The 13,777-nt window shown below is 46.1% G+C and overlaps 1 protein-coding gene across 1 annotated transcript in view; it reads left to right on the top strand.

The window, feature by feature from the left end:
- LOC311243732 (PHD finger protein 20-like) overlaps positions 1-13,777 on the top strand; it is a 72,004-nt gene that overhangs the window by 45,206 nt on the left and 13,021 nt on the right. The window contains exons 14-16 of the mRNA XM_084333071.1: positions 143-242; positions 3,012-3,207; positions 4,704-4,926. Coding sequence (XP_084189197.1) covers positions 143-242; positions 3,012-3,207; positions 4,704-4,926 — 519 coding nt within the window. The remainder of the gene's footprint in view (positions 1-142; positions 243-3,011; positions 3,208-4,703; positions 4,927-13,777) is intronic.

The following is a 13,777-nucleotide window of genomic DNA, read 5'->3' as shown; positions in this document are numbered from 1 at the left end:
ATTTGAACCCCGGGTGTCTGCGATGGTAGGCGAGTGCTTAGACCTCTACGCTACCTAGCCGTGCCTAACACAATGTTTTTGAGCCTTTCCGCCTGCCATACTAACTAGATGTGTATGCGTCTGTACTGTGTGTCTGTGTCAGTGTGAGTTGTGTCTGTGTTGGCAGCACGGGACCTGTATGGGCTTATATGAAGACAACGTCCCTCACAGCTACCTGTGTTACTACTGCAGGCACAACGAAGGTAAGAGAGGGATGGAGAGAGAGAGAGAGCATTATGCCCTGTGTGCCTCAGTTTGGGTGTTTTGCTGTTCTTAAAGGAAAACTGGGAAAATTAGCTTATTTAACATCTTCCCTGGAGTTAGACAAGAAGATACATACCTTTTTTGTCTCTGTGCGTGCATTTAGCTTAGGGAACAGTTGCTCCGTTAGCGTAGCTTAGCTTCATCATTGGAAGTGGGGGGGGTTTACAGCCTGACGTTCCCTACAGTGCCCTACAGTCACCAAATACACTCCAAATACAACTCCAAAACGTTCCTGTAAACATGTTGTGACCTGTGTATTTACCACATGGAGAAATAAAAAATAATTGAATTCGACAATTACGTTTTCTAAGCAGATATACTCAGAACTATTTTTTGCCGAACTTTAGGTTAGTTGTAACGTTAGTTTAGGTTTGTGTTAACGTTAGATAATGTACAAAATAAACGTATTCCGCTTCTATAGACGTTGCTCTTTTATTTTGAAAACCCCCAGAAAGGAATTATATTAGCTTTAGTATTAGCTCCGGTTAGCTCCGAGCGTGCAGTAGTTAGTAGTATATTATCAATACCAGCCATTGGATTACTGTTTTCTAAATTGGGGAGGCTTTTAATCGTCAAGGTAAGAGGATTTTAAGTCATGGTATCCATAAACTTCAATCGGTTCGGATCCTTTGAATGAATGAGAATGTAAACAAAGACGGCTTCCACGTAGAAATCACTGACTGCGCGCAGAGAGGAGTCGTTCGGCAAAAAATAGTTCAGAGTATATCTGCTTAGAAAACTTAATTGTCAAATTCAATTATTTTTTATTTCTCCACGTGGTAAATACACAGGTCACAACCAGGGACGCGAGAAGGGGGGGTGCGGCAGGGGCTGCAGCACCCCCTGCTGGATGGGAGTGTAACTGCAACTGCAAGGTTGTTTTGGATTTTATTCCAAATTTGTAACCGAGGCTACTCATGTCACAGAGCGGAACGGCACTGCAGATTTACCCTACTCTTGGAATTCATTCAGATCGTCATAGGGGCGCTGTCTCGATAATGCAGTGTTATTATTAACAGCGTGTAGTCGACGGATGAACCGGTTGGGATTCGAATAGACGCGGCCTGGAAGCGTATAGCTTATCCGCAACAGTAAGTTACTTCCGGGGTAGGCCTGATTGGCCCCGACAGGCACGTGACGCGCAACTTTCTCTGCCGCGCGGCACGCTCCGCGGAGCGGAGCGGCAGAGCTTGCGGAATTACGTAACCGTCCAAATCAGCTATGACTTTCATTCGGCGCTTCAGCTCACCTGGCAGAGCGGCGGTCCTGCGATCCTGCGGTCCGTTGTTGACGAGTGAGTTTGAATCCCATCAAATCTTTTTTTTTTAACGTGATTTTTTTTTTAACGTGTATTCTTTCGCCGGTTAAGGTTAGGCATGGTTAAGGTTAAGGTTAAGGTTAGGCATTGTTTCGGAGTTGGTTAAGGTTAGAACGGTTAAGTTTAGGCGCTGTTAAGGAGCTGGTTAAGGTTAGAGTTTGTGTTAGAGAATGGCAATATTCTTTCTATGGTTAAGGTTAGGCATGGTTAAGGTTAAGGTTAAGGTTAGGCATTGTTTCGGAGTTGGTTAAGGTTAGAACGGTTAAGTTTAGGCGCTGTTAAGGAGCTGGTTAAGGTTAGAGTTTGTGTTAGAGAATGGCAATAGACAGCCTATTTCCGCGCGACAGCTCTCAGCAGCCTCGTTGCGCGTCCTGAGTTTGCCGCGTCACGTGCCTGTCGGGGCCAATCAGGCCTACCCCGGAAGTAACTTACTGTTGCGGAACAGGTACACGCGGCCTGGAAGCGTCAACGCGGAACTGGAAATCCGTTGGTAAAAAAAATAGACACAGCGGCTGGGATAGTTTTGGACTTTTGGGACGCTGCATTCGCAGTAAAGGAATATATGAACAAGCCAGCAGAACGGGAGGGTGATCGAAGACCTTTTGCATCATGTCGGCGATCATGTATGCGGGGAACGAATTGCAGAGGGAGTGCGCAACAGCCAGGTGGGGACCGTGGGGTAAGCTGGGCTGTGATGTGTGCATCAGAACGGTTGGGCAGCGGTTTTGATTGAAAAGTTTGATTGAAAAGTTTATTAACAGATTGCAGAATGGGTACAGTACAGTAGGCTACAGCTCAATACATACAATTGTTAAGGGGATGCAGACCAGAGAAAGACTTTCGTCTTGTTTACATCAGGGTCCTCCATTTTCAATTCATCATAGTATCCTCTAGTCAAGTGAACGAGAGTGTTGGTTATGACATGACAGACAGTGGAGCTGTTTGCAGATAGCGAGCATTTTGACGTGTTGCGTGGTGGCGATGTCTCGCAGACAATACAACTACAAGTATAATTATATAATATATATTTTTTATATAAAAAAAAATTATATAAAAAAAATAAAATTAATCAAAAACGATCGATATCTCAGCACCCCCACTCCCCGCGGACTTCTCGCGTGCCTGGTCACAACATGTTTACAGGAACGTTTTGGAGTTGTATTTGGAGTGTATTTGGTGACTGTAGGGCACTGTAGGGAACGTCAGGCTGTAAAACCCCCCACTTCCAGTGATGAAGCTAAGCTACGCTAACGGAGCGACTGTTCCCTAAGCTAAATGCACGCACAGAGACAAAAAAGGTATGTATCTTCTTGTCTTAACTCCAGGGAAGATGTTAAATAAGCTAATTTCCCAAAATGTTGGAGTTTTCCTTTAAACCTTTTTCTTTCAGGCTGGAGGCGGAGTCAGCGCTTCCTGTCAGATCCTGATCGGCTGACGTCGGGTCACATGTTTGGCCTGTCGTGTGTGACAGAGAACTACTCTGAGCTCAACAGCGCCAAAATCTTACACACACACAGCCTCCTCGCACACACACACAGCCTCAATCAGGTCCTCAAAGGCCTCCAGCTGAAGATCAGCCTCTTACGGTGAGTAATGCTGGGACACTTAACCTGTTCCACCCGTGGAATATTTTCTGAAAATCCGCCTAAAATATATACCTAGGTAAATGGAATATTGCTCCACTTCTACAAGGCTTATTTGCATATTCTTGGTATCTAGGGACATCTATGGACCTCAGGGAATGTATTCACACAGTGTCAGAAATATTGTGTCAATTACTAGGCTTGCTTAAATTGTGATGAAACAAAGGAGAATATGAATTATGATTTTTCTTTGGATCTTTGACAGTGAATAACACCATGCTAATAATGACCAAACATTAAAAACTGCCACTGATCTCGTTTAGTACCTTCTTGAGATCATGTGTACAAAAAATCTAAGGAGGTTCTGTAGAGTACTGAATTCTCCCATCCGGACCAATGCAATTTGAAATATTATTATAGAATATAGAATAGGAGGCTTATAAATTACCTTATTATAGCCAATTCGCACATTTATATATATATACATATATTATCTTTCAAATGCCCGAGTTCAATTTGGATTTAGTATCACCAGGCGTGCATAAGAACAGATAATGAGGGGAGCTCCCGTAGCTCACCGCATATCTCGGCGCTATTTCTGCGTCGGGGAAAACCGTGCTCGTCACGGATCTGGGGTACACGAGTTCGATTCCCGGACCCGCCGTATTTTCTCAGAGTGTCTTCCCCTGCTCTACATCCCATTTCAACCTGTTTCTGTCGGTCATGCTTGACCAGAAAAAGCGATAAACGCTAAAAAAATAAAGTTTAAAAAAAAAAGAACAGATAATGAAATTACTGTAATCTACTGTACTTTTTTATTTTCCCCACAGTGCAACCGTTTTGAAACAAATTTCAGATCAAATTGTTCCTACATGTTAACAATAGGGAAGAGAAACTTGAAAGCCTTTCAATATGTCAAAACCTTTACCTTTTGTGTTATATTATCCCGAATAATAAGAGTTATTAAAGAAATTCATACAGAACTATGAACCTTGAACCCCATAGATCCCTTCAGGAAGTGTAGTTTGGAAAAGTTCCAACGCTGATCGACAGCTATCGATGTCTATTACAAAATGGCAGCAAAAAGTCTACAATTCCCATGGTTAAAAATTTCCAAAATGGTCGCCCTCTCGGAATAGACTTGAGCAAATTGAAAAGTTAAATCTATCTAATGACACTTTTAACCTATTGCTAAACTAACGTATTGATGATAATATGCAATCTACATGCTGTTGTGACATGTTCATGGTGTTAATACTTGAATACATTTGAAATTAAAATCGCTAATTTTATACAACACTAAAAAATATTGATTTATGACCAGATGTCATTTCGGGACCGGTACCGGTCCCGTCGGGTGGAACAGGTTAAAGGGTTAGTTCACAATTTTGGATCCATATCCCTATTTCTTCCTTAGTATTAGTAGGTAGTATTAGCAATATTAGTAGTGGTAGTGTAGTAGTATTGCCAGTATCATCATTTAGTTTTTCTCTCCTCAGCTCCCCTTCGCACCCGGACCTGCAGCCGTGGCGGTTGCCCTGGAAAAAGGAGGAGGGGCTAGTGATTCAGAGACGAGAGGCTTGTGAGAGGACCAATAGCCTGTCACCTGTTTGTTACGTCAGCAGTGAACACTGCTACCAGAAGCCTGAGGCATCATGGGAAAAAATAGAGGAGAGAGACAACCAGACACAAACTGCTGGACCCAACCAGAACCTGAACCAGGTAATAACTGGACCTAGTAGAAAAGACTCACGCACATCCCAAATGTAGTCACGGGTGCTAGACTCGAAATAGATCTGTAATGTTTGTGGGGGAAAAAAGCTGTTAACCGCTTTGATGTGGCCACACAGGACGAATGCCTACAACCTAGAATTAGACCCACTAAGGACCAGTCCCCACTGTGCTGCACTACATACTCTCCTGTAGGTTTTGAATTAAAAAAGATCCTACATAAACATTGGCACATCATCAACTCTGATCCCAAACTCCAAGCTGTTTTCAAGGAACCTCCTGCCGTAGTTTACAAACGCCCCCCCCCAACCTGAGAAACCAACTAGTGAGATCCTATAGCCCACCCACGGCTCACAGACCCACGTTCCTAGATAACACCCCGGATGGGAACTATAAGTGTGGTAACTGTGCACAGTGTGGCTGTAACTGAGGGGTACAATTCCCTGACTGTATTGAGAGTATGGTATTATTAAACCACTACTTAGTTATGTACTTTAATTACTGGCCATACAGTACATGAATATATATGGTGAACACCCACACAAGAATACGGCATTGACACATAAAGTTCTATTTAGAGGGTATTTATTATTATCAGAGCAAGCAACGTTAAGTTACAGATTGAGAATTATACTCGCGCTTGTAAGGCGAAGAACACACGTAAAGTAGGTCAAGAGCGTAAGTCAATGAGAATAGTAAGATGGGTCTAAACTGACGCCACCTGTAGCATAGCAATTACATAAGGCACACTAGTACCAGCTGGAGACACTGGGGGGTTCCCTCCGGGTGTAAGCCGGCAGGGTAGAGGAATGTTCGGGTGCAAAGTCTGGGTCAACGAGGAATAACGAGGTTCCAGATACAGGAACCAGTGCAGTACTCCCTTGATCGGTAGACAAAGCAACAGCTATAATCCAGTATGCTCGACAGCATGGATGAAAGCTAGCCAGCCTCCTCCTAGAGGCGGGCTCGAGGGATGCTCCTCACGGGGGTAGATCCCACACGATAGTGGGGTAGACGGTTCTCTGCTCCAGCAGTCACGGTACCAAAGCAATATAATCCAACCAGAAAATGGTTCTGCATTCGCCGGTGTAGATTCTCCTGTGCACTATCCGTCACATTAAACTAGGTTGAACTTGACGTTACTTCACCAAACTATGACACTTTACTATCCTATTCGCACATGTTCTAAGTGCTCTATTTAGACGCAAGGTTGCTCACTTCACTTGGTCGTTGACTCGTGGTGAAGGCTTTACTAGTAATGAACGAACTGCTGCTGTTTCCACCTGCGCCGTATTTATACGTAAGGTGAATTATCTAGTGCCAACCTCAGTTCTGTCTCGTATTACTGCGCAAACCTGGACATGTTGAGACATGCCTTGGCGTTGCCTTTGAACTTGCCATTGGGGGTATGGTCGTTGGCGCCTAGGGGTCGCTGTCCAATAGGAGAACGAATATTATGGTCTGGTTTGTACCCAGGTAAAGGGATATTCTGTGTATATATACAAAGAATATACAAGGGATATCAAACGATATACAAATATTATACAAGGGATCTCAAGCAGTAAATATATATATTCGGTTTAATCTGACCCTTTGTAACAGCCGCCTCCTAATTAGTCCGCACCTAATTAGATAAAGCAAAGACAGATTAATCGTCTTGTCAACTACTCAATGTCTGTTGTGGGGAGTAGGGCAATTCACAAAGTCAGTGGGTCATGATCGTCATCAAGGGAGTCAGGGAGCCTTGGCAACTCTATCAGCCTCGCCACGGGTCGGGTGTGGCGGTGAGGCAGGTCGGCCCTCCTGGGTATACTGGGCTGTGCTTGGCTGTGTCTCCACATCCTCCGTCTGTTCCTCTTGTTTGGTCTGTACCCCGTCTGAGGAGGGGCCGGTTCCGGCCGCCCCATCAAGGAGTCACTTGGGGTGCTGCCGGGTTCGAGGTCAGCTACGTCGCTTGGAGCGCAGCTGAGGGGGGTGGAGTTCGGAACTCCCTCTTCTTGGGCCCACGGTTCTCTCACAGGCCTCTCGTCTAATGTCAATAGCCTCTCAACGGGCTGTACGAGAGAGTGGCCTGTGTCGCTCACCTTTGTGTGCAGGCAGCGTGTAGACGTGGGTTGACTGTCAAGTCCGTAGAGGGGGCCCTGGAGCGTCCACCCCAGTCGGGTCTGAACCGCGACTGGGCATCCTTTGGGTCAGATGTGGGCCGCCTCAATTGGGAGAATGAGGTCCGCGTGGTCGGAGCCTATGAGCAGGGTCGGTGTGGCGCCGTCGATAAGCGGTATAGGTAGTTGACGTAGGTGCACGTACTTCGCCATCAGCTGTGGGATGGGGTAGGTGTACTGTGACAGGCCTATGTCGTGGCTGGTGAAGACGTTGGTGATGCTATACTGCTTCTCGGGCTGGTCCACCGCTGCTATCTTGAAGGAGACATTTTCACCCTTTATGGTCTTCTGGTCTCTTCTAATGGTACGGATTGTTCCTTTGGCACCCCGCAGGCCCAACTGGGCTGCGGCGGAAGCGAGGAGGAGAGTCTTTTCAGACCCATCGTCTAGGACGGCGTAAGTGTCCAGGACCTTGTCCTCGTAGCTCAGGAGCACTCTGACCACTTTGATGAGCACTCGGGGGGTCCCGCTATGCTTGGGGTCTATGTGGAGCACTCCTGTTGGTCGGTTGCCTTGGATCTTCTCTAGTGGTGCCGACTCGCGGTCGTCCGAGTGGCACCGTGACTCCCAGTGTCTGCTGTAGCAGTCAGGACACCAGGGGGCGGTCCTATGGATCTTCTGTAGTGGTGCCACCGCCTCGGCCTGATACATCACCGTGACGGGCCCACTTTGGTTTCCTGGCAGATGCTTGTTGATGTCGTGCAGGACCTCCAAGTGGGCGCCGTCGCACTTGCTGCATTTCTTCTTTAAACGGCACTCAGCTGCCATATGGCTGCGCGCGCAGCGGAAGCAGCGGCGGTTGGCTTTGATCCACTGACTCACCTCGTCAGTGGTCAGCTTCTTGAAAGTGTCACATTGATACAGCCGATGTTCCTGTTCACAGTACTGGCATTCAATCTTCCACTCGCCCTTGGTCGGGGGGTTGCTGTGGTTCTCGTGCTGCGGCACTGACTCGGCCTGGTGCATAACAGTCACTGACCGGCGGTTATCATTAGATCCCCGAGGTCCATCTCTTGGGCTTGGTCCACTCCACACGAACGTGTCCAGTCGTAGGCTGCTGACCTCCCTGGCGAGGAAATCAGCTAGGTCTAGGAGGGATGCTTCTGGGCCGTTGGGGTCGCGGTGGTCTCTCTGCCGCCGAAAACGCTCTTGGCGGGCTGGAGGGAGCTTCTCCAGTATTCGCTCCACATTCGAGTTTGCATATAGTTCATGTCTTCCTTTCTCCTTTTGGGACCCCAGCATCCCTACTAGGGATTGTACCTTGATAGAGAGGTCATCCAATGCTCTATTGTCTTTGGCTGGGGGGAGGCGGTCGATATCTCTTATTTCTTGTATCACGTAGTCCCATATGCGTCCATAACGCTGGTCGAGGGCCACTAGAGCCGCGGAGTATGGGGTGTTTGAGTTGGAATATGCCAGCGCTATATTATGCGCTCTGGGCACCTTGAGGTGCTTGAGGAGGATGGCATATTTGTACGACTCATCTGGGACGTCGGACATCATAGTCTCCAAGCACATCCGTAATTCCGTGTACTGTGCTCTGTCCTCGCGCGTAAAGTCTGGGAACGTCGGTGTGCCAAGGTACGATACCATGGATGGCTGGCACATCGGTGAGCGTTGGGGAAGAGGCCTCCTGGGCGAGTCTCCCCGTACGTGTTGTCGTGGGCTGGTACTTGGTGGGTACCAGAGGCCGGGTACCCAGGTGCTGTTCCTCGGTGCTGACTGTACGTCAAACTCACCCGTGAGTTGGGTCGGGGGTTTGTAGTGCAGTGACTCGGGGCTGACGTCGGGGCTGTACTGGGCCTCCTGGTCCAGAGTATGTTGCTGCTGGTCGGGGCTGTACTGGGCCTCCTGGTCCAGAGTACGTTGCTGCTGGTCGGCTTGACATTCCTCCTCTTCCTCTTCCTCTACTAGGTCCTGGAGTCTTCTAGTCAGTCTCTCGGCTACGTAGGCCGGTTCTTCCCGGTGGCTGGGTCTCGTATGGACCGGTCGGGGAGGGGGGTCGGAGACGTAGACAGGATCCTCTTGTTGGCCGGGTCCCGGGTCGCTTCGTCGGGTAGGGGAATGTGCCCTAGACCCTTGTCGTGATGATCTCCGGGAGCTCCGTGCGGAGAGAGGGGGTGTCGCCATGGCAATCAATTGTTCTATCATCTGCGCCTGCAGCCGGTCGCTCTCTGCTTCGCGCTGGGCATGGGCGGCGTCGCGCTGTGCATTGGCGGCGTCGCGCTGTGCTTCGCGCTGGGCATGGGCGGCGTGGAGCTGTGCATTGGCGGCGTCGCGCTGTGCATTGGCGGCGGCGCGCTGTGCATCGGCGCGGCCTCTTTCGATGTTCTCTTCCGTCTGAAGGCGTCTGGTCTCCAGTCTTATGCGGTCGTCTTCACTCCTTTGTTGCGCCTGGAAGCGCTCTCGCTCGGTTGCAGAGTGTTCGCGTTCACTAAGGGCTTGCGCTTGGAGTTGCGCGTGAAGGCGTTCTCGTTGGTCTGCAGATTGTTCGCGCTCGCTCATCTGTTGAGCCTGGAGGCGCTCTCTTTCCATGATAGAGTGTTCGCGCTCACTTAGCGTCTGTGCTTGGAGTCGATCGCGTTCAGTGGAGGCTGCCAGGGTGGCGATGAATGCCTGCGCCAGCATCTGGTCCGCTTCGCTGGGGGATGACACTGACGGAGGTGATCGGCTTCTGACAGGGCTTGTTGGAGATCTGTTCTCCTGGCGCGCTCCGAGGTCCATCTCCTGGGCGCGTTTCTCTTCTGGTCGTGTGTCGGGTTCTGTCCCTGGAGCGCTTTCTTTATCCTGGAGCTCTCCGGGAACTATCCCGGTGACGTTGTCTGGAGGTATAGTCATGTCATGTCCCACCTGGTCCACCCTGTGAGCTGAGTCAGTTTGGTCTGAATCCACTGGGGTCTCTACTTGCAGGGTCGCCTGGTCGGTAGGTTTTGACATACTTTGACTATCCGCTTTATCCCTATTTAACGTCTGTTTAAAGCTAGGTATTAGACTGACAGCGTATTCCTCCAGATAGGGAGGGGGCTGACGTTTGCGCTGCGGGCGTTCTAGCTTGGGAGAGCCGCTTGGGGAGTGTTCACCGCTGGCCATGGTTAATATCAATATTATATTAATATTACACTGATTACCCTCCGGCTCGAAGGACCAATTGTAACTGAGGGGTACAATTCCCTGACTGTATTGAGAGTATGGTATTATTAAACCACTACTTAGTTATGTACTTTAATTACTGGCCATACAGTACATGAATATATATGGTGAACACCCACACAAGAATACGGCATTGACACATAAAGTTCTATTTAGAGGGTATTTATTATTATCAGAGCAAGCAACGTTAAGTTACAGATTGAGAATTATACTCGCGCTTGTAAGGCGAAGAACACACGTAAAGTAGGTCAAGAGCGTAAGTCAATGAGAATAGTAAGATGGGTCTAAACTGACGCCACCTGTAGCATAGCAATTACATAAGGCACACTAGTACCAGCTGGAGACACTGGGGGGTTCCCTCCGGGTGTAAGCCGGCAGGGTAGAGGAATGTTCGGGTGCAAAGTCTGGGTCAACGAGGAATAACGAGGTTCCAGATACAGGAACCAGTGCAGTACTCCCTTGATCGGTAGACAAAGCAACAGCTATAATCCAGTATGCTCGACAGCATGGATGAAAGCTAGCCAGCCTCCTCCTAGAGGCGGGCTCGAGGGATGCTCCTCACGGGGGTAGATCCCACACGATAGTGGGGTAGACGGTTCTCTGCTCCAGCAGTCACGGTACCAAAGCAATATAATCCAACCAGAAAATGGTTCTGCATTCGCCGGTGTAGATTCTCCTGTGCACTATCCGTCACATTAAACTAGGTTGAACTTGACGTTACTTCACCAAACTATGACACTTTACTATCCTATTCGCACATGTTCTAAGTGCTCTATTTAGACGCAAGGTTGCTCACTTCACTTGGTCGTTGACTCGTGGTGAAGGCTTTACTAGTAATGAACGAACTGCTCCTGTTTCCACCTGCGCCGTATTTATACGTACGGTGAATTATCTAGTGCCAACCTCAGTTCTGTCTCGTATTACTGCGCAAACCTGGACATGTTGAGACATGCCTTGGTGTTGCCTTTGAACTTGCCATTGGGGGTATGGTCGTTGGCGCCTAGGGGTCGCTGTCCAATAGGAGAAAGAATATTATGGTCTGGTTTGTACCCAGGTAAAGGGATATTCCGTGTATATATACAAAGAATATACAAGGGATATCAAACGATATACAAATATTATACAAGGGATCTCAAGCAGTAAATATATATATTCGGTTTAATCTGACCCTTTGTAACAGTGGCTATACTATTAAGAGTAAGACCTACACACATCCACGTAATGGTAAAACCCTCAGAGTCCGTGGCTTCATCACCTGTAGCTCCACTCATGTCGTCTACCTCATCAAATGCCCTTGTGGCCTGTGCTATGTAGGTAAAACCAACCGGCAACTCAAAATACGCATCAGCGAACACCGCAGCAACATCAGATGTGGTGATGAACATAACCCGGTTGCAGTACACTTTAGACAGGCAGGACACAATATCAGCACATTAAGATACACTGGTATTGAAAAGGTAGAGAGACCAGCGAAAGGAGGAGACCATGGCAAACTACTTTTGCAGAGAGAGACCTACCATATTCACACCCTGCAGACTATGGCCCCTCTTGGACTGAACTAAGAGTTTGACATCAAACCCTTCCTGTAAATACACACATTCTGTCCTGATTCTCTGTTTTTTTTTTTTATTAATTTATCTGTTTTTTAAGTTTTCTTATTATATATTTTCTCAATTTTGTGTGTCACATTCAACTACTAAACTACCGTCTACTGTTATTGTTACTATGTACGGTATGTTCTAGGCACTTGAGCTGCAATATGGTCTGTAAATGTGTAGCCTATAGGCTAATTGATTTGAACTTTGACCTGGCTCAACCTTGACCTTTAATTTGTATATGTATATATATACCCCACCCCTTTTCACATGTCGTTGACACTTGAAAAAGGCCACAGGCCGAAACGTTGTGTTCAAGTACATTAAAACTTGGGAACACTAATAACTGGACCTAACCAGAACCCTGGGGAAATGGTAATGATAATCTTTGACGGAGGTATATATTATTTCATTCTTATACTGTTACAACCAATAAAGGTAAACGTTTTAACTTAATCGTAATCTTTACTTGTTAGGGCTGTACCGAATAGTTCGAAGCTTCGAAGCTTCGTTCATAATGTTGACATTCGAATTATAAATCAACATTCGAATTTGTCATTTATATATATATATATATATTTTTTTTTTAATATATATATATATTTTTACGTGTCTATTCATTCTGTTTAAACCAATTGGGTTTTTCTTCACAGTTGCAGATAAAGATTAGGCTACACTAATATTATAGTATTATACTATTATAGTATGACTCGTCATACATTTTTTTATAAAACATTTATCATAAATGATGTAGCCCAGTGGTCACCAACCTTTTTAAGCCCAAGATCACTTTTTTTTTGGTGAAGGCAAGATCTACCTATTGAAGCGTTGAGAGAGAAAGACAGCCAAGATTGTACTTTAAACTAAATTACTTTTATTTGCCTGTATTCTAATTACATGCAATGCTTTGGTCCAACATTAAAAACGTCAAAGTAGAACTGTAATATGCACTTTCTCAGTCAGTGCTAAGTGCAGTCATCTTATGCAGCATCACTTTTCACATCAAAACAAAAGTAGAACTGTAATGTGGACTTTCTCATATTATTAACATTGACAAACATATTTACAATTAGCATTTTATAAAGTAGAACTGTAATGTGTACTTTCTCAGTCAGTGCTAAGTGCAGTCAGTGCTAAGTGCAGCATCACTTTTCACATCAAAGCAAAAGTAGAACTGTAATGTGGACTTTCTCATATTATTAACATTGACAAACATATTTACAATTAGCATTTTATAAAGTAGAACTGTAATGTGTACTTTCTCAGTCAGTGCTAAGTGCAGCATCACTTTTCACATCAAAACAAAAGTAGAACTGTAATGTGTACTTTCTCAGTCAGTGCTAAGTGCAGTCAGTGCTAAGTGCAGTCAGTGCTAAGTGCGGCATCATTTTCACATCAAAACAAAAGTAGAACTGTATGTGTACTTTCTCAGTCAGTGCTAAGTGCAGCATCACTTTTCACATCTAAACAAAAGTAGAACTGTAATGTGGACTCTCAGGGAAAGATCTAAAAAAAAAGTCTCAAAGATCGACCAGGTGACCACTGATGTAGCCTATCTGCATCCGCTTGGCACTTGGCGCTCCATCAAGACGTCACCATCACTTTCGTACCAACCGTGCCCTTATTCGATTATTTATGTTGACGAAACTGATGAGTTATATTCATTAAAGAAAGTTGATTTAATAAAAAATAATACTAATCAAATTAATCACTTTATTCAAATTGAGGATTTAGTTTGAGGATATTTCTATAAAAAAATATATATATATATATATTTTTTTCTTTATTACGTCATAAAATATGACGACAGACATTCGAAGCTTCGTTCGAATACTTCAATAGAAGCTTCGAATGTTAAAAAATGACATTCGGTACAGCCCTAAGTTGGTTCCATGGTAACTACTACAGTACCCATATGCCCTGGCATGCTTCGGC

Source organism: Notolepis coatsorum (genome assembly GCF_963971535.1).
Source record: "Notolepis coatsorum genome assembly, chromosome: 17".
Classification (NCBI taxonomy): domain Eukaryota; kingdom Metazoa; phylum Chordata; class Actinopteri; order Aulopiformes; family Paralepididae; genus Notolepis; species Notolepis coatsorum.
This window is presented reverse-complemented; position numbering and strand designations above follow the sequence as displayed.